The sequence below is a fragment of the Bos grunniens genome, chromosome 12, assembly GCF_055505025.1.
Source record: "Bos grunniens cultivar Pamir isolate PY7600 chromosome 12, Bosgru_T2T1.0, whole genome shotgun sequence".
In the NCBI taxonomy this organism is placed as follows: domain Eukaryota; kingdom Metazoa; phylum Chordata; class Mammalia; order Artiodactyla; family Bovidae; genus Bos; species Bos grunniens.
In genome coordinates this window covers 76,631,809-76,655,424 of record NC_141176.1, presented here as the reverse complement: position 1 = coordinate 76,655,424, position 23,616 = coordinate 76,631,809, and the positions used below count along the sequence as shown (strand labels likewise).

Genomic DNA, 23,616 nt, shown 5'->3' with positions numbered 1-23,616 from the left:
ACTGTATAATCATAAGGGATTTGACTTAGGTTGATTTAGGTTATACCTGAATGGTCTAGTGGTTTTCTATACTTTTTTCAATTTAAGTGTGATTTTTGCAATAAGGAGTTCATGATCTGAGCCACAGTCAACTCCCGGTCCTGTTTTTGCTCACTGTATAGAGCTTCTGCATCTTTGGCTGCCAAGAATATAATCAATCTTATTTCAGTATTGACCATCTGGTGATGTCCACGTGTAGAGTCTTCTCTTGTGTTGTTGGAAGAGGTTGTTTTCTATGACCAGTGTGTTCTCTTGGCCAAACTGTTAGCCTTTACTCTGCTTTGTTTTGTAATCCAAGGTCAAACTGTTACTCCAGGTATCTCTTGACTTCCTACTTTTGCATTCTAGTCCCCTATGATGAAAATGACTGTGTGTGTGTATGTGTGTGTGTGTGTGTGTGTGTGTGTGTGTGTGTGTGTATTAATTCTAGAATGTCTTATAGGTCTTCATAGCGCCATTCAACTTCAGCTTCCTTGGCATTAGTGGTTGGGGCTTAGGTTTGGATTATTGTGATATTGTATGCTTTGCTTTGGAAATGTATGGAGATCATTCTCTCATTTTTGAGATTGCATCCAAGCACTGCATTTTGGACTCTTGTTGACTATGAGCGCTACTCCATTTCTTCTAATGGATTCTTTCCCACAGTAGTAGATATAATGGTCATCTGAATTAAATTCTCCTATTCCCATCCATTTTAGTTCATTGATTCCAAAAATGCCAGTGTTCACTCTTGCAATCCAGCACCTATTTGACCACTTCCAATTTACCTTGATTAATGGACCCAACATTCCAGGTTCCTATGAAGTATTGTTCTTTACATCATTGGACTTTTTTTCACCACCAGACACGTCTGCAACTAGGCATTGTCTCTGCTTTTGCTTAGCCTCTTCATTCCTTCTGGAGATATTTCTCTGCTCTTCTCCAGTTGCATATTGGACACCTACGAATCTGGGGAGGTAGGTCTGTGCTGTAAATGATAACATTGCTGCTTCCTCTAAATAGTAACTGATAGTGTATTTTAGGGCTTCCCAGGTGTCTCATTGATAAAGAATCCACCTGTCAATGTAGGAGACACAGGAAACAGGTTCAATCCCTGGGTTGTGAAGATCCCCTGAAGGAGAACATGGCAATCCACTCCAGTATTCTTGCCTGGATAATTCGAGGGACAGAGGAGTGTGGCAGACTACAGTCCATGGGGTCTCAAAGAGTCAGACATGATTGAGCAACTGAGAAAGTGAGAATGATCCTAATCCATGATCCTAATACACCTGTTTTAAGGGGTTCTCATGCCAGATTCCCAGGGGCTTTGTTCAACATAAGGTAATTAATGGGGCTTCCCAGATGGTGCTAGTTGTAAATGCAGGGGATGTCAGAGATGCGGGTTCAATCCCTGGGTTGGGAAGATCTAGGTATTCTTCCATGGAGAATTCCATGGACAGAGGAGCCTGGTGGGCTACACAGTCCATGGGATTGCAAAGAGTTGGACATAACAGAAGCGACTGAGCACAAGGTGATTAATAAGATATGCAATAATGGCTAAGGCTGTTGGATATTAGCTGAGTAAGATTTGGTGGTTTTCTGAACACAAATAACAAAGTCTGGAGAAAAATGCACATCATCACACACAGGCATTCTTAACCCTGATTATTCTCCCTCTGAGACACTGCAGCTGTGATTAAAAGCATAACCTTGGGAATAAGATAGTGTGGGTCTTATGTCCAGTTCTATCACTTAGATGGGTTAATATAGTTAATACTGGGCAGTCAGTGCTCTTAATCCCTTAGTCTCTGGGGGTCTCAAGAGGATTTCTTGAGTAGATTCTTGTAGAGTGCCTTCTGGCCACTACCAAAGGCATTAGAACCTTGAACAAGAGGCAACTGAGAACTTATTCAAAACTAGCAGGTCTCACATAGCTTGAATAATAACCTGCAACAGGGCTATCAGCCAGAGAGATTCCCCTGTCAAGGAAGATCTGCACCCCACACTTGCGGGGTGTGTTCCCAAATGTCCTCAGGGTTATGGGAAACACAGGTGTCAGTCCTGTGAACAGTAGGTTTATACATGTGACTGTGGGCTGAAGCTATGGCTGTGACATAGTCTGCTTCAAGACAGCGAGCTCAGTGCTTGTGGGAAAAAGATGCTACTTTGGGCAACATAACAACAGAGCCTTGACATCCCCTCTCCCCATGTTCTACTTAACTTTTTGGTAGACCTTCAAGTTCACTCATCCTGGCATTCTTCTCAGCCCTAATGGGGTTTGAAAGAAAAAGGATAGATCTTCATGGCTCCAGATTCCCTGGACTATAACTCTAGGGTTTGAGGTGAAGTAGGTGATGGGGTGTTTGGGTTCCCTGGTTTTCAAGGATGAGATGATACCTGGTTTATAAAGTCGACCCCACCTTCCATCCCTGCTGGAGAGAATCAGCTGTACTTTGATCTCCTGACAGGGAAGCAGGTGAGGGAGGCCACGCCAAAGAGTTCACTCCAGGACTTTCCCTGGGGGAACAGCCACGTCTGCTTCCTGTTCAGAAGCCCTGTCTGCGATGAACAGTGTTGATGTCACTCTCTGTGGAGTGGAAATGGGAGCCTTGTTCTTGTGAGTTTTCTCTGCTCTCTGGAGCTGGGTTTTCAGGTCCTCCTGACAGAGTGATGAGCCCCAGAATTCACCTGTATCATCCCTGTGAGCACCCAGTGTCCAGACTGGATGAGTTCTGAGGGTGACTGGGATATCTGGTAGGGATACAGCAAAGACCTGAACACAGCTTCCAGAATTTCTTATTTGGAGCTTGAGCTCAATCTGAGTTTATGTTGCTCTTACAACACAAAGTTATAGGCAGCTAAAAAGTTACTCAATAGAGTGAAGAGAGAGAGCAGTGTGGATGCTGAAATGAGAACACAGTTACATAACTGGATGATCAAAAGCATCACTGAATCACTTTCAGCTCTGTGCCTAAATGAAGTAAAAAGGGGAAAGATTAGAACATATCGCTGGTCAGAGAAGGGTTTTTCTTTAAAGCAATATTACAGCTGAGCATCTAACAGTTAGGTTCCCGGTCAGATGTCCCAGGCAGGAAAGAGTCCCACTCAGAGCTGAGTGGATGGTCACCTGGCCCCTAGCCCAGGCTGTCCTCCCCTAGCCCAGGGCTTTCCACCCTCTCTGAGCCCCAGTGACTTACAAGAGGAAGCCAGCTCCTTCCATCTTTTTTTTTTTTTTTAATTCATTTATTTATTTTAATTGGAGGCTAATTACTTTACAATATTGTAGTGGTTTTTCCCATACATTGACATGAAACAGCCAAAGGTGTACATGTGCTCCCCATCCTGAACCCACCTCCCACCTCCTTCCCATCCCATCCCTCAGGGTCATCCCAGTACACTGGGCCTGAGAACCCTGTCTCATGCATTGAACCTGGACTGGTGATCTGTTTCACATATGGTAACATACATGTTTCATACTACTCTCTCAAATCATCCCACCCTCGCCTTCTCCCACAGAGCCCAAAAGTCTGCTCTTTACATCTGTGTCTGTTTTGTTGTCTCTCATATAGGGTCATTGTTACCATCTTTCTTCAGTTCAGTTCAGTCACTCAGTCGTGTCCAACTCTTTGCAACCCCATGAATCGCAGCATGCCAGGCCTCCCTGTCCATCACCAACTCCCGGAGTTCACTCAGACTCATGTCCATCGAGTCAGTGATGCCATCCAGCCATCTCATCCTCTGTCGTCCCCTTCTCCTCCTGCCCCCAATCCCTCCCAGCATCAGAGTCTTTTCCAATGAGTCAACTCTTCGCATGAGATGGCCAAAGTGCTGGAGTTTCAGCTTCAGCATCATTCCCTCCAAAGATTTCCGAGGGCTGATCTCCTTCAGAATGGACTGGTTGGATCTCCTTGCAGTCCAAGGAACTCTCAAGAGTCTTCTCCAACACCACAGTTCGAAAGCATCAATTCTTCAGCGCTCAACTTTCTTCATCCAACTCTCACATCCATACATGAACACCAGAAAAACCATAGCCTTGATTAGATGAACCTTTGTTGGCAAAGTAATGTCTCTGCTTTTGAATATGCTATCTAGGTTGGTCATAACTTTTCTTCCAAGGAGTAAGCGTCCTTTAATTTCATGGCTGCAGTCACCATCTGCAGTGATTTTCGAGCCCCAAAAATAAAGTCTGACACTGTTTCCACTGTTTCCCCATCTATTTCCCATGAAGTGATGGGACCAGATGCCATGATCTTCGTTTTCTGAATGTTCAACTTTAAGCCAACTTTTTCATGCTCCTCTTTCATCTTCATCAAGAGGCTTTTTAGTTCTTCACTTTCTGCCATAAGGGTGGTGTCATCTGCATATCTGAGGTTATTGATATTTCTCCCAGCAATCTTGATTCCAGCTTGTGCTTCTTCCAGCCCAGCATTTCTCATGATGTACTCTGCATATAAGTTAAATAAGCAGGGTGACAATATACAGCCTTGATGCACTCCTTTGCCTATTTGGAACCAGTCTGTTGTTCCATGTCCAGTTCTAACTGTTGCTTCCTGACCTGCATACAGGTTTCTCAAGAGGCAGATCAGGTGGTCTGGTATTCCCATCTCTTTCAGAATTTTCCACAGTTTATTGTGATACATACAGTCAAAGGCTTTGCCATAGTCAATAAAGCAGAAATTGATGTTTTTCTGGAACTCTGTTGCTTTCTTGATGATCTGGTGGATGTTGGCAATTTGGTCTCTGGTTCCGCTGTCTTTTCTAAAACCAGCTTGAACAACTGGAAGTTCACAGTTCACGTATTGCTGAAGCCTGGCTTGGAGAATTTTGAGCATTACTTTACTAGCGTGTGAGATGAGTGCAATTGTGTGGTAGTTTGAGCATCTTTGGCATTGCCTTTCTTTGGGATTGAAATAAAAACTGACCTTTTCCAGTCCTGTGGCCACTGCTGAGTTTTCCAAATTTGCTGGCATATTGAGTGCAGCACTTTCACAGCATCATCTTTCAGGATTTGGAATATCTCCACTGGAATTTCATCACCTCTACTAGCTTTGTTCGTAGTAATGCTTTCTAAGGCCCACTTGACTTCACATTCCAGGATGTCTGGCTCTAGGTGAGTGATCACACCATCGTGATTATCTGTGTCATGAAGATCTTTTTTGTACATTTCTTCTGTGTATTCTTGCCACCTCTTCTTAATATCTTCTGTTTCTGTTAGGTCCATATCATTTCAGTCCTTTATCAAGCCCATTTTTACATGAAAAAATTCCCTTGGTATCTCTAATTTTCTTGAAGAGATCTCTAGTCTTTCCCATTCTGTTGTTTTCTTCTATTTATTTGTATTGATTACTGAGGAAGGCCTTCTTAACTCTTCTTGCTATTCTTTGGAACTCTGCATTCAGATGCTTATATCTTTCTTTTTCTGCTTTGCTTTTCACTTCTCTTCTTTTCACAGCTATTTGTAAGGCCTCCTCAGACAGCCATTTTGCTTTTTTGCATTTCTTTTCCATGGGGATTGTCTTGATCCCTGTCTTCTGTACAGTGTCACGAACCTCAGTCCACAGATCATCAGGCACTCTATCTATCAGATCTAGTCCCTTAAATCTATTTCTCACTTCCACTGTATAGTCATAAGGGATTTGATGTAGGTCATACCTGAATGGTCTAGTGGTTTTCCCTACTTTCTTCAATTTCAGTCTGAATGTGGCAATAAGGAGTTCATGATCTGAGTCACAGTCAGCTCCTGGTCTTGTTTTTGTTGACTGTATAGAGCTTCTACATCTTTGGCTGCAAAGAATATAATCCATCTGATTTCAGTGTTGACCATATGGTGATGTCCATGTGTGGAGTCTTCTCTTGTGTTGTTGGAAGAGGGTGTTTGCTATGACCAGAACGTTTTCTTGGCAAAGCTCTATTAGTCTTTGCTCTGCTTCATTCTGTATTCCATGGCCAATTTTGGCTGTTACTCCAGGTGTTTCTTGACTTCCTACTTTTGCATTCCAGTCCCCTATAATGAAAAGGACATCTTTTTTGGGTGTTAGTTCTAAAAGGTCTTGTAGGTCTTCATAGAACCTTTCAACTTCAACTTCTTCAGCATTACTGGTTGGGGAATAGACTTGGATTACTGTGATATTGAATGGTTTGACTTGGAAATGAACAGAGATCATTCTGTCGTTTTGAGATTGCATCCAAGTACTGCATTTCGGACTCTTTTGTTGACCATGATGGCTACTCCATTTCTTCTTAGGGATTCCTGCCTGCAGTAGTAGATATAATGGCCATCTGAGTTTAATTCACCCATTCCAGTCCATTTTAGTTCGCTGATTCCTAGAATGTTGACATTCACTCTTGCCATCTCTTGTTTGACCACTTCCAATTTGCCTTGATTCATGGACCTGACATTCCAGGTTCCTATGCAATATTGCTCTTTACAGCATGGGACCTTGCTTCTATCACCAGTCACATCCACAACTGGGTATTGTTTTTGTTTTGGCTCCATCCCTTCATTCTTTCTGGAGTTATTTCTCCACTGATCTCCAGTAGCATATTGGGCACCTACTGGCCTGGGGAGTTCCTCTTTCAGTATCCTATCATTTTGCCTTTTCATACTGTTCATGGGGTTCTCAAGGCAAGAATACTGAAGTGGTTTGCCATTCCCTTCTCCAGTAGACCACATTCTGTCAGACTTCTCCACCATGACCCGCCCATCTTGGGTGGCCCCATGGGCATGGCGTAGTTTCATTGAAGTAGACAAGGCTGTGGTCCTAGTGTAATTATATTGACTAGTTTTCTGTGAGTATGGTTTCAGTATGTCTGCCCTCTGATGCCCTCTTGAAACACCTACCATCTTTCTTGGGTTTCTCTTACCTTGGACGTGGGGTATCTCTTCAGGGCTGCTCCAGCAAAGCACAGCCGCTGCTCCTTACCTTGGACGAGGGGTATCTCCTCACCACCGCCCATTCTGACCTTGAACATGGTATAGCTCCTCTAGGCCCTCCTGTGTCCGCACAGCCACCGCTCCTTGAGGTGGGGTAGGTCCTCCCAGCCGCCACCCCTGGCCTCGGACTAGGGTAGCTCCTCTCGGCCGCCACACCTAACCTCGGATGCGGGGTAGCTCCTCTTTCTAAATTCCACATATATGCATTAATATACTGTATTGGTGTTTTTCTTTCTGACTTACTCCACTCTTTATAACAGGTTCCAGTTTCATCCACCTCATTAGAACTGATTCAAAAGCATTCTTTTTAATAGCTGAGTAATATTCCATTATGTATATGTACCACAACTTTCTTATCCATTCATTCACTGATGGACATATAGGTTTCTTCCATGTCCTAGCTATTGTAAGCAGTGCTGCAATGAACATTGGGGTACATGTGTCTCTTTCAATTCTGGTTTCCTCAGTATGTATTCCCAGCAGTGGGATTGCTGAATCATATGGCAGTTCTATTTGAAGTTTTTAAAGGAATCTCCACCCTATTCTTCATAGTGACTATACTAGTTTGCATTCCCACCAACAGTGTAACAGGGTTCCCTTTTCTCTGCACCCACTCCAGTACTTATTGTTTGTAGACTTCTGGATAACAGCCATTCTGACTGGCATGAGATGGTACCTAATTGTGGTTTTGATTTGCATTTCTCTGATATTGAGTAATGTTGAGTGTCTTTTCACGTGTCTGTTAGCCATCTGTATGTCTTCTTTGGAGAAATGCCTGTTTAGTTTTTTGGCCCATTTTTGATTGGGTCGCTTATTTTTCTGGAATTGAGCTGCAGGTGCTGCTTATATATTTTTGAGATTATTTCTTTGTCAGTTGCTTCATTTGTTATTATTTTCTCCCATTCTGAAGGCTGTTTTTCACCTTGCTAATAGTTTCCTTCATTGTGCAAAAGCTTTTGAGTTTAATTAGGTCCCATTTGTTTATTTTTGCTTTTATTTCCATTACTCTGGGAGATGGGTCATAGAGGATCCTGCTGTGATTTATGTCGGAGAGTGTTTTGCCTATGTTTTCCTCTAGGAGTTTTATAGTTTCTGGTCTTACGTTTAGATCTTTCATCCATTTTGAGTTTATTTTTGTGTATGGTGTTAGTGTTCTAGTTTCATTCTTTCACAAGTGGTTGACCAGTTTTCCCAGCACCACTTGTAAAAGAGATTGTCTTTTCTCCATTGTATATTCTTGCCTCCTTTGTCAAAGATAAGGTGTCCATAGGTGTGTGGGTTTATCTCTGAGCTTTCTATTTTGTTCCATTGATCTATGGTACTTTGTGCCAGTACCATACTGTCTTGATGACTGTAGCTTTGTAGTATAGTCTGAAGTCAGGCAGGTTGATTGCTCCAGTTCCATTCTTCTTTCTTAAGATTGCTTTGGCTATTCGAGGTTTTTTGTATTTCCATATAAATTGTGAAATTATTTGTTGTAGTTCTCTGGAAAACACCATTGGTAGCTTGATAGGTATTGCATTGAATCTATAGATTGCTTTGGATACTATACTCATTTTCACTATATTGATTCTTCTGATCCATGAACATGATATATTTCTCCCTCTATTTGTGTCATCTTTGATTTCTTTTATCAGTGTTTTATAGTTTTCTATATTCAGGTCTTATTCTTTCTTTAGGTAGATTTATTTCTAAGCATTTTATTCTTTTCATTGCAATGGTGAATGAAATTGTTTCCTTAATTTCTCTTTTTGTTTTCTCATTGTTAGTGTATAGGAATGCAAGGGATTTCTGTGTGTTAATTTTATATCCTGCAAATTTACTATATTCATTGATTAGCTCTAGTAATTTTCTGGTGGTGTTTTTAGGGTTTTCTATGTAGAGGATCATGTCATCTGCAAACAGTGAATTTTATTTCTTCTTTTCCAATCTGAATTCCTTTTGTTTCTTTTTCTTCTCTGAGTGCTGTGGCTAAAACTTCCAAAACAATGTTGAATAGTAGTGGTGAGAGTGGGCACCCTTGTCTTATTCCTGATTTTAGGGGAAATGCTTTCAATTTTTCACCATTGAGGATAATGTTTGATGTGGGTTTGTCATATACAGCTTTTATTATGTTGAGGTATGTTCCTTCTATGCCTGCTTTCTGGAGGATTTTTATCATAAATGGATGTTGAATTTTGTCAAAGCTTTCCTCTGCATCTATTGAGATAATCATATGGTTTTTATCTTTCAATTAGTTAATGTGGTGTATCACATTGATTGATTTATGAATATTGAAGAATCCTTGCATCCCTGGGATAAATCCCACTTGGTCATGATGTATGACCTTTTTAATATGTTGTTGGATTCTGTTCGCTAGAATTTTGTTGAGGATTTTTTGCATCTATATTCATGAGTGATATTGGCCTGTAGTTTTCTCTTTTTGTGGCATCTTTGTCTGGTTTTGTTATTAGGGTGATGGTGGCCTCATAAAATGAGTTTGGGAGTTTACCTTCCTCTCCAATTTTCTGGAAGAGTTTGAGTAGAATAGGTGTTAGCTCTTCTCTAAATTTTTGGTAGAATTCACCTGTGAAGTCTGGGCTTTTGTTTGTTGGAAGATTTCTGAATACAGTTTCCATTTCCGTGCTTGTGATGGGTCTGTTAAGATTTTCTATTTCTTCCTGGTTCAGTTTTGGAAAGTTATACTTTTCTAAGAATTTATCCATTTCTTCTAAGTTGTCCATTTTTTGGCATATAGTTGCTGATAGTAGTCTCTTATGATCCTTTGTATTTCTGTGTTGTCTGTTGTGATTTCTCCATTTTCATTTCTAATTTTGTTGATTTGATTCTTTCCCCTGTTTTTCTTGATGAGTCTGGCTAATGGTTTGTCTATTTTATTTATCATCTCAAAGAACCAGCTTTTAGTTTTGTTGACTTTTGCTATAGTCCCCTTTGTTTCTTTTTCATTAATTTCTGCCCTATTTTTTATGATTCCTTTCCTTCTACTAACCCCTGGGTTCTTCATTTCTTCCTTATCTAGTTGCTTTAGGTGTAGAGTTAGGTTATTTATTTGATTTTTCTCTTGTTTCTTGAGGTAAGCTTGTATTGCTATGAACCTTCCCTTAGCACTGCTTTTACTGAATCATATACTGAATCAACAATCATTGGGTTGTTGTGTTTTCATTTTGATTTGTTTCTATGGGTATTTTGATTTCTTTTTTGATTTCTTCTGTGATTTTTTGGTTATTCAGAAGTGTGTTTTTTAGCCTCCATATGTTTGTATTTTTAATAGTTTTTTTTTTTTTCCCCTGTAGTTGACATCTAATCTTACTGCATTGTGATCAGAAAAGATGACTGAAATGATTTCAATTTTTTTGAATTTACCAAGGCTAGATTTATGTCCCAGGATGTAATCTATCCTGGAGAGGGTTCCGTGTGCACTTGAGAAACTCCTTCTTTGTCTCTTTTCACATCCTTTATTTCAAAGTCTATTTTATCTGATATGAGTATGGCTACTCCTGCTTTCTTTTGGTCCCCATTTGCATGAAATATTTTTTTCTAGCCCTTCACTTTCAGTCAGTATGTGTCCCTTGTTTTGAGGTGGGTCTCTTGTAGACAGCATATATAGGGGTCTTGTTTTTGTATCCATTCAGCCAGACTTTGTCTTTTGGTTGGGGCATTCAACCCATTTACATTTAAGGTAATTATTGATAATTATGATCCCATTGCCATTTACTTTATTGTTTTGGGTTTGAGTTTATAAACCTTTTCTGTGTTTTCTGTCTAGAGAATATCCTTTAGCATTTGTTGAAGAGCTGGTTTGGTGGTGCTAAATTCTCTCAGCTTTTGAGTGTCTGAAAAGCTTTTGATTTCTCCTTCATATTTGAATGAGATCCTTTCTGGGTATAGTAATCTGGGTTGTAGGTTTTTCTCTTTCATCACTTTAAGTATGTCTGGCCATTCCCTTCTGGCCTGAGGAGTTTCTATTGAAAGATCAGCTGTTATTCTTATGGAAATCCCCTAGTGTGTTATGTGTTGCTTTTCCCTTGATATTTTTAATATTTGTTCTTTGTGTTTGATGTTTGTTAATTTTATTAATATGTGCCTTGGGGTGTTTTGTCTTGGGTTTATCCTGTTTGGGACTCTCTAGTTTTCTTGAACTTTGGTGGCTATTTCCTTCACCATTTTAGGGAATTTTTCAGCTGTTATCGCCTAAAGTATTTTTTCATGGCCTTCCTTTTTGTCTTCTTCTTTTGGGACTCCTATGATTCGAATGTTGGGGCGTTTAACATTGTTCCAGAGGTCTCTGAGATTGTCCTCATTTCTTTTAATACATTTTCTTTTTTCCTCTCTGCTTCATTTATTTCTACCATTCTATCTTTGACATCACTTATCCTATTTTATGCCTCAGTTATTCTACTGTTGGTTCCCTCCAGAGTGCTTTTGTCTCAGTTATTGCATATTCATTATTGATTGACTCTTTTTTATTTCTTTTAAGTCCTTGTTAAAATTTTCTTGCATCTTCTCAATCCTTGTCTCCAGACTATTTATCTGTAACTCCATTTTGTTTTCAAGATTTTGGATCATTTTTACTGATCATTTTTACTGATCATTCAGATCATTATTCTGAATTCATTTTTAGGTAGATTCCCTATTTCCTCCTCTTTTGTTTGGGTTGGTGGGCATTTATCATGTTGCTTTACCTGCTGAATATTTCTCTGCCTTTTCATTTTGTTTAGATTGCTGTGTTTGGGGTGGCCTTTCTGTATGCTGAAAGTTTGTGGTTCCTCTTTATTATGAGGGTTCCTCCCTATGAGTGTGGTTGGACGAGTGGCTTGTCAAGGTTTCCTGGTTAGGGAAGCTTGCGTCAGTGTTCTGGTGGGTGGAGCTGGATCTCTTCTCTCTCGAGTGCAATGAAGTGTCCAGTAGTGAATTTTGAGATGTCTATGGGTTTGGTGTGACTTTTGGCCACCTGTATTTTAATGCTTGGGGTTATGTTCCTATGTTGTTGGAGAATTAGCTTCGTATGTATGTCTTGCTCTGAAATTTGTTGGCTCTTGGGTGCAGCTTGGTTTCAGTGTAGGAATGGAGGCTTTTGGATGAGCTCTTGTTGATTAGTGTTCCATGAGTTTTCTGGTGTTCTCAAGTTTTGGATTTAAGCCTCTGGCTTTCAGTCTTATTCTTACATCCCATCCATACAGACTTTCCCATCCATACAGCACCAATGATAAAACATCTAGGTTAATGATGAAAAGATTCTCCACAGTGAGTGACACCCAGAGAGGTTCACAGAGTTACATGGAGAAGAGAAGAAGGAGGAAGGAGATAGAGGTGACCAGGAGGAGAAGAGGGGGAGTCAAAAGGAGAGAGACAAATCTAACCAGTAATCAGTTCCCTATGTGTTCTCCACAGCCTAGAACACCCAAAGAGATCCAACAGATTTAGGCAGAGAAGAGAAGAGGTAGGGAGGAGATAGAGGTGACCACCTTTCAAAGAGAATGGGCTGCTTTTCTAGGTGGCTGGCATCCTCTGCCAGCATTCAGAAGTTGTTTTGTGGAATTTGTACAGCATTCAAATGATATTTTGATGAATTTGTGGGGGAGAAAGTGGTCTCCCCATCCTATTCCTCTGCCATCTTAGGACCGCCCCTGCTCCTTCCTTCTTTATAGAACTGGGGACACTAAACACAAGAGGAGGTTCTGTGTCTTTACTTGTTTGTACCTCAGCCCCTCCAAATGTGCAGTGCCCAGGTACACGTCTGTACTGACTGAACTGTCACCAGACCGGCATTCAGATACTGGACTAAGGAGTGAGGACCTGAAAACAGTTTGGAGTTTCCCCCTGGATTCTTTCCCCCATCATTTTATAAAATCTCTGTAGCCTCATGTAAGATGCATTACTAACTTCCCATAAACAACCTAGTTGTACTGACAGGTCTTCTCTAGAACCCACACAGGTAACAAAGTGATGTCAGTATTTCCTGCTGATACAGCTCAAGTTATCACTCATTCCAGACAGAGGTCAGAGGCTCAGCATGTGCCCCTGGCAATAGCAAGTTGCATCCTCATTCATGGTGGGGAATGAGAAATGTAAGGGTCCTCCCTGCCTGGCAGCCTGCAGCCCAGCTGTTCCCTGACAGGCAAGAGCCTGACCCTGGTGCTCATGGTCAGTGTGCTTTTAGAGAAGATGGCAGGAAATGAATGGGAAGTCATGTGACATCAGGCCCCCAACCACATGAAGTCACTCAAAAGATGGACACTGAGGCCACTGTCAGATTCTAAAAGGGTGATGTGAGTATCACAGGCCACAGTGCCCTCCAAACAACAGGACAGGTGTCCAGCAGGCAGATATAAAAACATCCATCATGTTCCTGGAGCAGAAGTCAAGACTATTCAAAGGCTCCTCATCTGCCAGGTCCTGTGGGCACAAGGGCGGTGCAGAACCAGGTGCTCCATGACCTGTACAGAGAATTCTGGCGCAGGGGCAGGGAGAGTCCCAGGATAGGGGAGGTGGCAGACTGTCCACTTTCTTACTCATCTCATTCCTGTCCTATGTCTGGCTCCGGTCCAGGGTGGGGGATGCACTGACTCTATCTCAGCCCTTGGTTACTCATCTAAGGTGGAATCAATGCACAGGTAGCTCATCAAAATTCAGTGTGGTGAGGACTCTAATGAGGAATTAAAGTTTAAAATGCTACTGGTTAAAAAATTAGTGAATAATAATTACTCACCTATGGGTAAAAAAAAGAAATATTGCCATTTGCAGCAACATGGATGGATCTAGAGAGTATTATTCTTAGTAAAGAAAGTCAGAGAAAGACACATATGATATCACTTATACATGAAATCTAAAAATAATACAAATGAATCTATACACAAACTAGAAATAGACTCAGTGGCATAAAAAACAAACTTGTGTTACCAAAGGGCATTGGGAAAGAGTGAGGAGCAAATTAGAAATATGGGATTAATAGACACACTACTATTAATACGTCAAATAGATAACAAGGATTAAGTGTAAAGCACAGAGAATTTTATCCAGTGTCTTGTAATAACCTATAATGGAATATAATCAGAGAAAAGAACTGAATGACTCTACTGCATACCTGAAACTAGCAGATTATTGTAAATCAACTATACTTCACTATACTTCTAATAAATTGTGAGCAATTTCCACCTGGAAAGATACCAGAAGAATATGGAGGGAGAACTATTTGAGAGGACGTTGATGAAAGAACCAGTAAAGAATTTCTTTATCTAAATCTAGCTGGGATTTTGAATTTGATCAAAGATAGTTTCAAAGAGAATCTCTCATTCCCAGGTCATTAAAGTGTAGCGTGGTGTGAGCAGGAATTTGAGGGTCACATGGAGGATTCCCTTTGGTAGGACATGTGACCTCAGAGCCCGGGAGGCAGTGGTTTCCTCGCGTCCAGCCTCCCTGACTTTCTCTGATGTGTGTCTGTCTCTGCTTCCCCAGCTCGGAGCCCGGTGTTTTCCCACTTAGCATCTTCTCTCCGGGGACTCTGGACCATCCGGGCATACAAAGCTGAACAGAAGTTTCAGGAGCTGTTTGATGCATACCAGGATTTGCATTCAGGTCTGTAAGTTTCTGGAGATGATTTCTAAGGATGGAATGTGCTCCCTTCTGAGGCCTGACCTCTGTCTCAGGTAGCCTGGCTGGCCAGCGCCTCTCTGTGTGTCAGCCCATGTTGCCCTCTGCACACATGCCTCCCCCACTCCTTCCTCTCAGCATCCCCTCTGTGCTCCCCTCTTCCCCCTCACAGCCCTGCTTTTCTCCCCTGACTGGCCTGCATTGTCCTTCCATCACTGTGCCCTGTGGATGTCTGTCTCTTTAAGGCAGGATTCAGTAAGCTTTTCTTTTTTCCAAAGGTCCAGATAGAAAATATTGTAGGCTTTGTGTGCTGTCTCTATTGTAACTACTCATCTTTGCCATTGTAGCACAAAGACAGGCAAAGAACATACATTAGTCAATGGCTGTATTCCAATAAAACTTTATTTTCAGAACCAGGTGGTGGCTGTTCTTCCCCCTCAGGGTGTGCTTTGCCAAGTCTTTTGAGAGCATAGATTGAGGGTAGCAGAAGTGTTGAGGAAAATAAGTTCCTGATTTGCTACCCACTTGAGTATGCTTTGTATCAGTGAAGTTTGTTTGTTTGTTTTCCATCTCGGTAGAAAATTCAGAATTTCTTCTAAGTATATAAAATCCTGGCCAAACTTTCCAATCATTAATATATTTTGAAGATAACATGGCATTTGAAAGTCACATACAGACCCTGTTAGCTGATGGTCATGTGGACACTGACTCCTAAGAATAACCACTGCAGGCCCTGTAGTGAGGGCAGAAGGTGCTGGAAATGGTGTGAGCTGTGCTCTCTGCTGTCAGAGCTGGGAACAGCTGACCCTTTGAGAGGAGGATCTTCATGTTGAGGCCCAGCACTGCAGGGAACACACCAATGAGATGTTTTTCCAACTTCTTTCTTATGATGGTATTTCTCTTGATAACCCGTGGGTTGAAGTTTTCAAAGCATGCTTCCTGGACTGATTCCTCCGTGTCTCATATGTTGTTTTGTGTTGAACCTAGTTTTCTGGAATCTTTAGGTTCCTTTGAAGTTACAGGTGTGTAACTTTGCTGTCCTACCTTGTGTAAAATCTTCTGTAGCTTAACTAGGAAAATGCTCTCCCTCATGAGAAGCAGCTAACATGTTTTTTCTGTTTATGTATTACACTTATTATGGTTTACAAATGCAGAGGCTTGGTTCCTGCTTTTGACGACGTCCCGATGGCTCGCTGTGTATCTGGATGTCATCTGTGCCATCTTTGTCACTGTTGTTGCCTTTGGGGCCCTGATTCTGGTAGAAAGTAAGTACACATGTGAATATTTGTGGTATGTTTGCATTTGATAGCTTTGTTTGTAGTTATTAAACTGTTGTCATCTTGTCTAATATATACTCTTTGGTTCTAATGAGTTGTATTAAAATGTCTGCAGCAGGAGACTCCACAGTGTGTCCATGTAAAGTAATTTGTGTCTTGATGAGAACTTCTATCATTTTTTTTACTTTTAATTATTTATTTACAGTAAGTCCTTGTTGAGATAATTTAAAATATTTTTTTGATTGGCAAATGTTTGATTTATGATGTGTTGGCTTCAGGTGTATAGCCAAGTGAATCTGTTATACATATATTCACTTTTTTAAAGATTTTTTTCCATACCCCATGAACATTGGGGTGCCTGTATTCTTTTTAGTAATTTGCATTTTGATTAATACTTCAAATGAATAGTCCTTTAGAAAAGGATTTCTGGTTTTGACTTTTGGAATCTTCAGGAGCAAAGACCAGGTATGACATGCCTGCTGCAACAGACCTGTGCTGCCTTGGGCCCCTGCTTTGGCTCACTCAGGCCATTCTTTCATTTTTATTTTAAGTTTTATTGGGGTATAGTTCATTTACACTGTTGTCTTAGTTTCCGATGTACAGCAAAGTCAATCTGCTATACACATACATATATCCACTCTTTTTTAGATTCTTTTCCCATATAGATCATTACAGAGTTCTCTGTACTTTACAGTAGTTTCTTATTAATTATCTAGTTTAATATTTTATATATAGTAGTATGTATGTGTCAGTCCCAGTCTTCCAATTTATCCCTCCCCTCCCATATCCCCTGGTAAACATAAGTTTATTTTCTACACCTGTTACTCTACTTCTGTTTTTTAGATATGTTCATTTGTAGCCTTTTGTTATATTCCACTTGCAAGCAATATCATATTCTATTTTTCTCAGACTTATTTCACTCAGTATGCAAATCTCTAGGTCCAGCCATGTTGCTGCAAATGACATTATTTTGCCATTTTTTATGGCTGAGTAACATTCCATTGTATATATGATACCGCATCTTCCTTGTCCATTGCTCTGTTGACAGGCATTTAGGTTGTTTCCATGTCCCGGCTGTTGTAAATAGACCTGCAGTGAAGACTAGGGTGCATGTATCCTTATAAATTACGGTTTTCTCTGGATATAGGCCCTGGAGTGAGATTGCTGGATCTTAGTAGTGAGAGAGTCAATTCCTAGGCAGATTGATAAGTCCAGGGGTCCCCAAGGAGAGAGGGGTCTGGAATTCTTAAGGAGGAAAAAAGGACAAACATTTTTGTCCCTCTACATTCCTTAGGATTATATTATAATGTATCCTGCTTGAGGACAGTCTCTGGAAAAAATCCTTCTGGCTAATCCTGTTATCTTAAGGTGCAAATTATGGGAGTAGAACTATTGAGGTCTTTACAACCTCCAGACATTCTTTTGATTAACTGTAATAACTAATTAGAGAGTATATAACTCCATGGATAACACTAGCAAGGGGGTACTCTTTCTGACCCCTTCTGATGCCTATCTGAAAAGCTTTCTCTATCTCCTTTATACTTTAATAAAACTTTATTACACACAAGCTCTGAGCGATCAAGCCTCGTCTCTGACCCTGGACTGAATTCTTCTCCTCCAGAGGCCAAGAATCCTGGCATCTTTTTGTGTGTCTATTTTTAGTTTTTAAAATAACCTCCATATTGTTCTCCATAGTGGCTGTACTAATTTACATGGACTAATTTACATGTACTAATTTAATTTTCTCCACATCCTCTTCAGTACTTATTGTTTGTAGACTTTTTGATGATGGTCATTCTGACTGGTGTGAAACCTCACTGTAGTTTTTTGCTTAAAAAATGTTTTTTTTTTTTTTTTTTTTTTTTTTTACTGTAGTTTTGATATTCATTTCTTTAATAATGAGATGTTGACCATCTTTTCATGTGCTTTTTGGCCATCTGTATGTCTTCTTTGGAGAATGTCTGTTTTAATCTTCTGCCCATTTTTTGATTGGGCTGTTTACTTATTTATTTTTGATATTGAACTGCATGAACTGTTTATATATTTTTGAGAGTAATCCCTTATCAGTCACTTCATTTGCAAATATTTCCCCCCATTCTGCAGGTTGTCTTTGTTTGTTTGTTTTTTGCTGTGTGAAAGTTTTTAAGCTTAATTGGGTCCCGTTTGTTTGTGTTTTATTTATTTTCATTGCTCTAGGAGGTGGGTTAAAATGTTTGCTGCAATTTATGTCAGAGGGTTCTCCCTATGTTTTCATCTAAGAGTTTTCTAGTGTCTGGTCTTACATTTAGGTCTGTAATCTATTTGAGTTTACTTTTGTTTATGGTCTTAGGGAGTGTTCTGATTTTATTCTTTTAGATGTAGCTGTCCAGTTTTCCCAGCACCAATTATTAGAGAAACTGTCTTTCTCCATTGTATATCCTTGCTTCCTTTCTCATAGGTGACACAGGTGCATGGGTTTATCTCTGGACTTTTGTCCTGTTCCATTGATCTATATTTCTGTTTTTGGTGCCAGTAGCATATTGTTTCAATTACTGTAGCTTTGTGGTATAGTCTGAAGACAGGGGACATGATTCCTCCTAGCTTCATTTTTCTTCTTTGTTTTTCTCAAGATTACATTGGCTATTCATGGTATTTTGTATTTCCATACAAAATGTAGATATTTTTGTTCTAATTCTGTGAAAAATGCCGTTGGTAATTTGATAGAGATTGCACTGAATCTGTAGATTGCTTTTGAGTAGTTTGCTTGTTTGTTTACAGTAGGTCTTCATTGAGATCTTTTATCTTTTTATCTTTCTTTGAATGGGTTGAGATCTACATAACTGTAGCAAGATGACCTCTGAACATCCTAGGTAGTGTCCTATAGCTGGATGGAAAGAACCAGGTTTACTATTAAGCTTTTTGTACAGATTAGGTTTTAGGTTTTAGCTTTTGGGTTACTTGGAATCCTTGGTTGTAGGGGTCTGAGAAAGATTCTCTATAGCAAAAACAGTATGCTCACTGCTGTGTGGGTCCCAGATAAGAAGTTGTTGGATTGTGTGGCATGAATTCACCACCCCTCACTATACCATAGGAATAGCCCTGAATTACAGTCTTTAATAATGGAAAAATGAAAGTAATATTTTAGATTTAAAAGCACTGGCTCTTAGAATCCATTGCCTTGTGTTTGTGATTTCAACTGCAGCTACATTGGATGTAGAAAGTGAAATTACATAATGATAATTGTAGTATAAGGACAAAAATCTGAACAATGACATCCTCAACTATATTATACTGTCAAGTGTATCTCACTCCAGGTGGGATTCAATGATAAAGGACAAAAATGTTAAGGACCTAAGAGAAGCAGAAGAGATTAGGAAGAGGTAGCAAGAACACACAGAAAAATTGTACCAGAAAGATCTTAATGCCCTGGATAACCATGATGGTGTGGTCTCTAATCTTGAGCCAGACACCCTGGATTGTGAAGTCAAGTGGAACTTAGGAAGCATCACTATGAACTAAGTTAGTGGAGGTAATGGAATTCCAGCTTAGCTATTTCAAATCCTAAAAGATGATGCTGTTCATATAATATGCCAGAAAATTTGAAAAACTCAGCAGTTGCCACAGGACTGAGAGTTGTTTTCATTCCAATCCCAAAGAAAGACAATGCCAAAGAATGTTCAAACTATCATACAATTGCACTCATTTTACATGCTAATAAAGTTATACTCAAAATCCTTCAAAGATTTCAACAGTATGTGAACTGGGAACTTCCAACTATACAAGCTTGTTTTAGAAAAGGCAGAGGAATCAGAGATCAAATTGCCAATGTTCATTGAATCATAGAGAAAGCAAGGGGGTTCCAGAAAAAACATCTCCTTAATTGACTATGTTGAAAGGCTTTGACTCTGTGGATCACAATAAACTGTGGAAAATTCTGAAAGAGATAGGAATACCAGACCATCTTACCTGTCTCCTGAGAACCTGAAAGCATTTAAAGAAGAATCAGAACTGGACATAGAACAATGAACTGATTCAAAATTGGGAAAGGAGTATGACAAAGCTATATGTTGTCACTATGTTTATTTAACTTATGTGCAAAATACATCATGCAAAATGCCAGGCTGGATGAAGCATAAGCTGGAATCAAGATTGCTGGGAGAAATATCAATAACCTCAGATATACAGATGATACCATTCTAATGGCAGAAAGTGAAGAGAAACTGAAGAGCCTCTTGATGAAAGTGAAAGAGCAGAGTGAAAAAGCTGGCTTAAACCTCAGCATTCAAAGATCTAAGATCATGGCATCCAGTCCCATCGCTTCATGGCAAATAGATGGGAAAAAATTTAAAGCAGTGACAGATTTTATTTTCTTGGGTTCCAAAAATCACTGCAAACTGTGACTGCAACCATGAATAAAAAGACGTTTACTAACACATATATATGGAATTTAGAAAGATGGTAATAATAACCCTGTATACGAGACAGCAAAAGAGACACTGATGTATAGAACAGTCTTTTGGACTCTGTGGGAGAGGGAGAGGGTGAGATGATTTGGGAGAATGGCATTGAAATATGTATAATATATATGAAACGAGTCACCAGTCCAGGTTCGATGCATGATACTGGATGCTTGGGGCTGGTGCACTGGGACGACCCAGAGGGATGGTATGGGGAGGGAGGAGGGAGGAGGGTTCAGGATGGGGAACACGTGTATGCCTGTGGCAGATTCATTTCGATATATGGCAGAACCAATACAATATTGTAAAGTTTAAAAATAAAATAAAATTTAAAAAAAAAAGAAAAAAAAAAAAGGACGTTTGCTTCTTGGAAGGAAAGCTATGACAAATCTATACAGAATATTAAAAAGCAGCAACATCACTTTGCCAACAAATGTCCATATTGTGAAAGTTATGTTTTTTCCAGTAGTCATGTAAGAGTTGTCAATGGATGTAAAATTTGGGCCATTAAGAAGGCTGAGGGCTGAAGAATTGATGCTTTCAAGTTGTAGTGTTGGAGAAGACTCTTGAGAGTCCATTGGACAGCAAGGAGATCAAATCATTCAATCTTAAAGGAAATCAACCCTGAATATTCACTGGAAAGACTGATGCTGAAGCTGAAGCTCCAATACTTTTGCCACCTGACTCAAAGAGCTGATTCATTAGAAAAGACCTTGGGTACTGGGAAAGATTGAAGGCAGGAGAAGGAGGTGACAGAGGATGAGATGGTTAGATAGCATCACGAACTCAATGGACATGAATTTGAGCAAACTCTGGGAGACAACAAAGGACAGGGAAGCCTGTAGTGCTACAGTCTATGGTGTCACCAGAGTCAGACATGACTTAGTGACTTAACAACAACCACAGCTTTGTTAGGTCTTTCTAAATTCATATTAAAAAAATTTACTTAATTATTTAGCTGTATTGGGTCTTAGCTGGGCATGTGGGACCTTCAGTCTTAGTTATAGTAGGCAGGACTTTAGTTGCAGCACGTGAACTCTTAGTTGTGGCATGTGGAGTCTAGTTGCCTGACCAGGGATTGAACCCGAGCCCCCTGCATTAAGAGTTCGGAGTCTTAGCTATTGGACCACCAGGGAAGTCCCTCATAGCGTTTTTTCTTTTTTCTTTTTTTCCTACTGTACTATTGTCTCATGCAACAGAAGTAATATTATGAATGATACTATCATTACATGCAAATGATTTAAATATTATAAAGAAGTCTTCTCACTACTATATAATAAAATAGATAACTAAAAAGGACCTACTGTATAGCACAGGGGATTCTATATGTTACTCTGTAATGACATATATTGACTTCCCTGGTGGCTCAGATGGTAAAGCATCTGTCTACAATGCGGGAGACCTGGGTTCAATCCCTGGGTTGGGAAGATCCCCTGGAGAAGGAAATGGTAATCCACTCCAGTACTATTGCCTGGAAAGTCCCATGGACAGAGAAGCCTGGTAGGCTACAGTCCATGGGGATGTGGACTGTATGTAATGACATATCTGGTAAAATAATTTAAAAAGAACAGATTATATGTATATATCTGGCTAATTCACTTTATTGTACACCTGAAACTAACACAACTTTGTAAATCAACTATATACTCCAATAAAAATCATAAAAATAAATGAGTCATCTTTCTAAAGTGACAGAAGGACCTGTGTGAGGGGTTGAGAAGTAGACTAATTTTATTCCTCTTCTTCCTCATTTAGCCTTGGATCTCGGGCAGGTTGGCCTGGTCCTGTCTCTCTCTCTAGTACTCACGAGGATGTTCCAGTGGTGCGTCAGGCAAAGTGCTGAAGTTGAGAACATGGTGATGTTTATTTTTCTGTTCTTAGCCTTTTCAGGCCTCCTTGCTGTTATATGGCATAAAAGCAATTCTTACATAAAATAATAAAACTTTTTTTTTTTTACATTATCTTACAAAGTTTTTTTATGTTCTCCTCCATTTGCTTAAGGGCTTCCCTGGTGGCTCAGATGGTAAAAAATCCGGCTGCAATGCAGGAGCCACAAAAGAGAAAGATTTTATCCCTGGGTTGGAAAGATCCCCTGGAGAAGGGAATGGCTACCCACTCCAATATTCTTGCCTGGAGAATCCCCATGGACAGAGAAGTCTGGCAGGCTACAATCCATAGCGTTGCAAAGAGCAGAACATGACTGACTGACTTTCACTTTCCATCTGCTTAAAGTTAATAAAAATATATACATATTTTCCCACATATGTATGTCATGTCAGAGGGTTTTATATTCATCACAAACTGTCTTCAAATACAATAAATGTCTCTGTAGGAGAGAGGTTCTGAAATTCTGGAGACAACATAAGCTCGTTTCTTAGCAGCTAGTTTATCTTTGCTTCTTAATGGGTAATTTCCTATTTTTGGCAAAAGAAAAGAATCCAGTATTTTAAAGTTTATTTAATTAATATGTTCCTGCATCCCTCCCCTCCATTTTGTCACTTATTCATGTGTGTATTGAGCACCTGAATTTGCTGAGAGCCCTTCTCTCTGGTAGGATAGGCTCTCTCCCAAAATGTGCTCTTAAAGGTGTGGAGTTATAATTGTTTAAGCCTTTGACTGTGTTGATCACAATAAACTGTGGAAAATTTTGAAAGAGATGGGGATACCAGACCACCTGACCTGCCTCTTGAGAAACCTGTATGCAGGTCAGGAAGCAACAGTTAGAACTGGACATGGAACAACAGACTGGCTCCAAACAGGAAAAGGAGTACATCAAGGCTGTATATTGTCACCCTGCTTGTTTAAATTATAGGCAGAGTACATCATGAGAAATGCTGGGCTGGAAGAAGCACAAGCTGGGATCAAGATTGCCGGGAGAAATATCAATAACCTCAGATATGCAGATGACACCACCCTTATGGCAGAAAGTGAAGAGAAACTAAAAAGCCTTTTGATGAAAGTGAAAGAGGAGAGTGAAAATGTTGGCTTAAAGCTCAACATTCAGAAAACGAAGATCATGGCATCTGGTCCCATCACTTCATGGAAAATAGATGGGAAAACAGTGGAAAGAGTGTCAGACTTTATTTTTTGGGGCTCCAAAATCACTGCAGATGGTAACTGCAGCCATGAAGTTAAAAGACGCTTTCTCCTTGGAAGGAAAGTTATGACCAACCTAGATAGCATATTCAAAAGCAGAGACATTACTTTGCCAACAGAGGTTCGTCTAGTCAAGGCTATGGTTTCTCCAGTGGTCATGTATGGATGTGAGAGTTAGACTGTGAAGAAAGCTGAGCGCTGATGTATTTATGCTTTTGAACTGTGGCATTGGAGAAGACTCTTGAGAGTTCCTTGGACTGCAAGG

General features: G+C 40.1%; 1 protein-coding gene across 3 annotated transcripts in view; it reads left to right on the top strand.

Moving 5' to 3' along the window:
- The window catches only part of LOC147361933 (ATP-binding cassette sub-family C member 4-like), a 217,818-nt gene that overhangs the window by 152,925 nt on the left and 41,277 nt on the right, over nucleotides 1–23,616 (top strand). For all 3 annotated transcript variants that reach the window (XM_086330251.1, XM_086330250.1, XM_086330252.1), the window contains 3 exons: nucleotides 14,408–14,527; nucleotides 15,697–15,807; nucleotides 22,011–22,111. In XM_086330251.1, coding sequence (XP_086186377.1) covers nucleotides 14,408–14,527; nucleotides 15,697–15,807; nucleotides 22,011–22,111 — 332 coding nt within the window. The remainder of the gene's footprint in view (nucleotides 1–14,407; nucleotides 14,528–15,696; nucleotides 15,808–22,010; nucleotides 22,112–23,616) is intronic.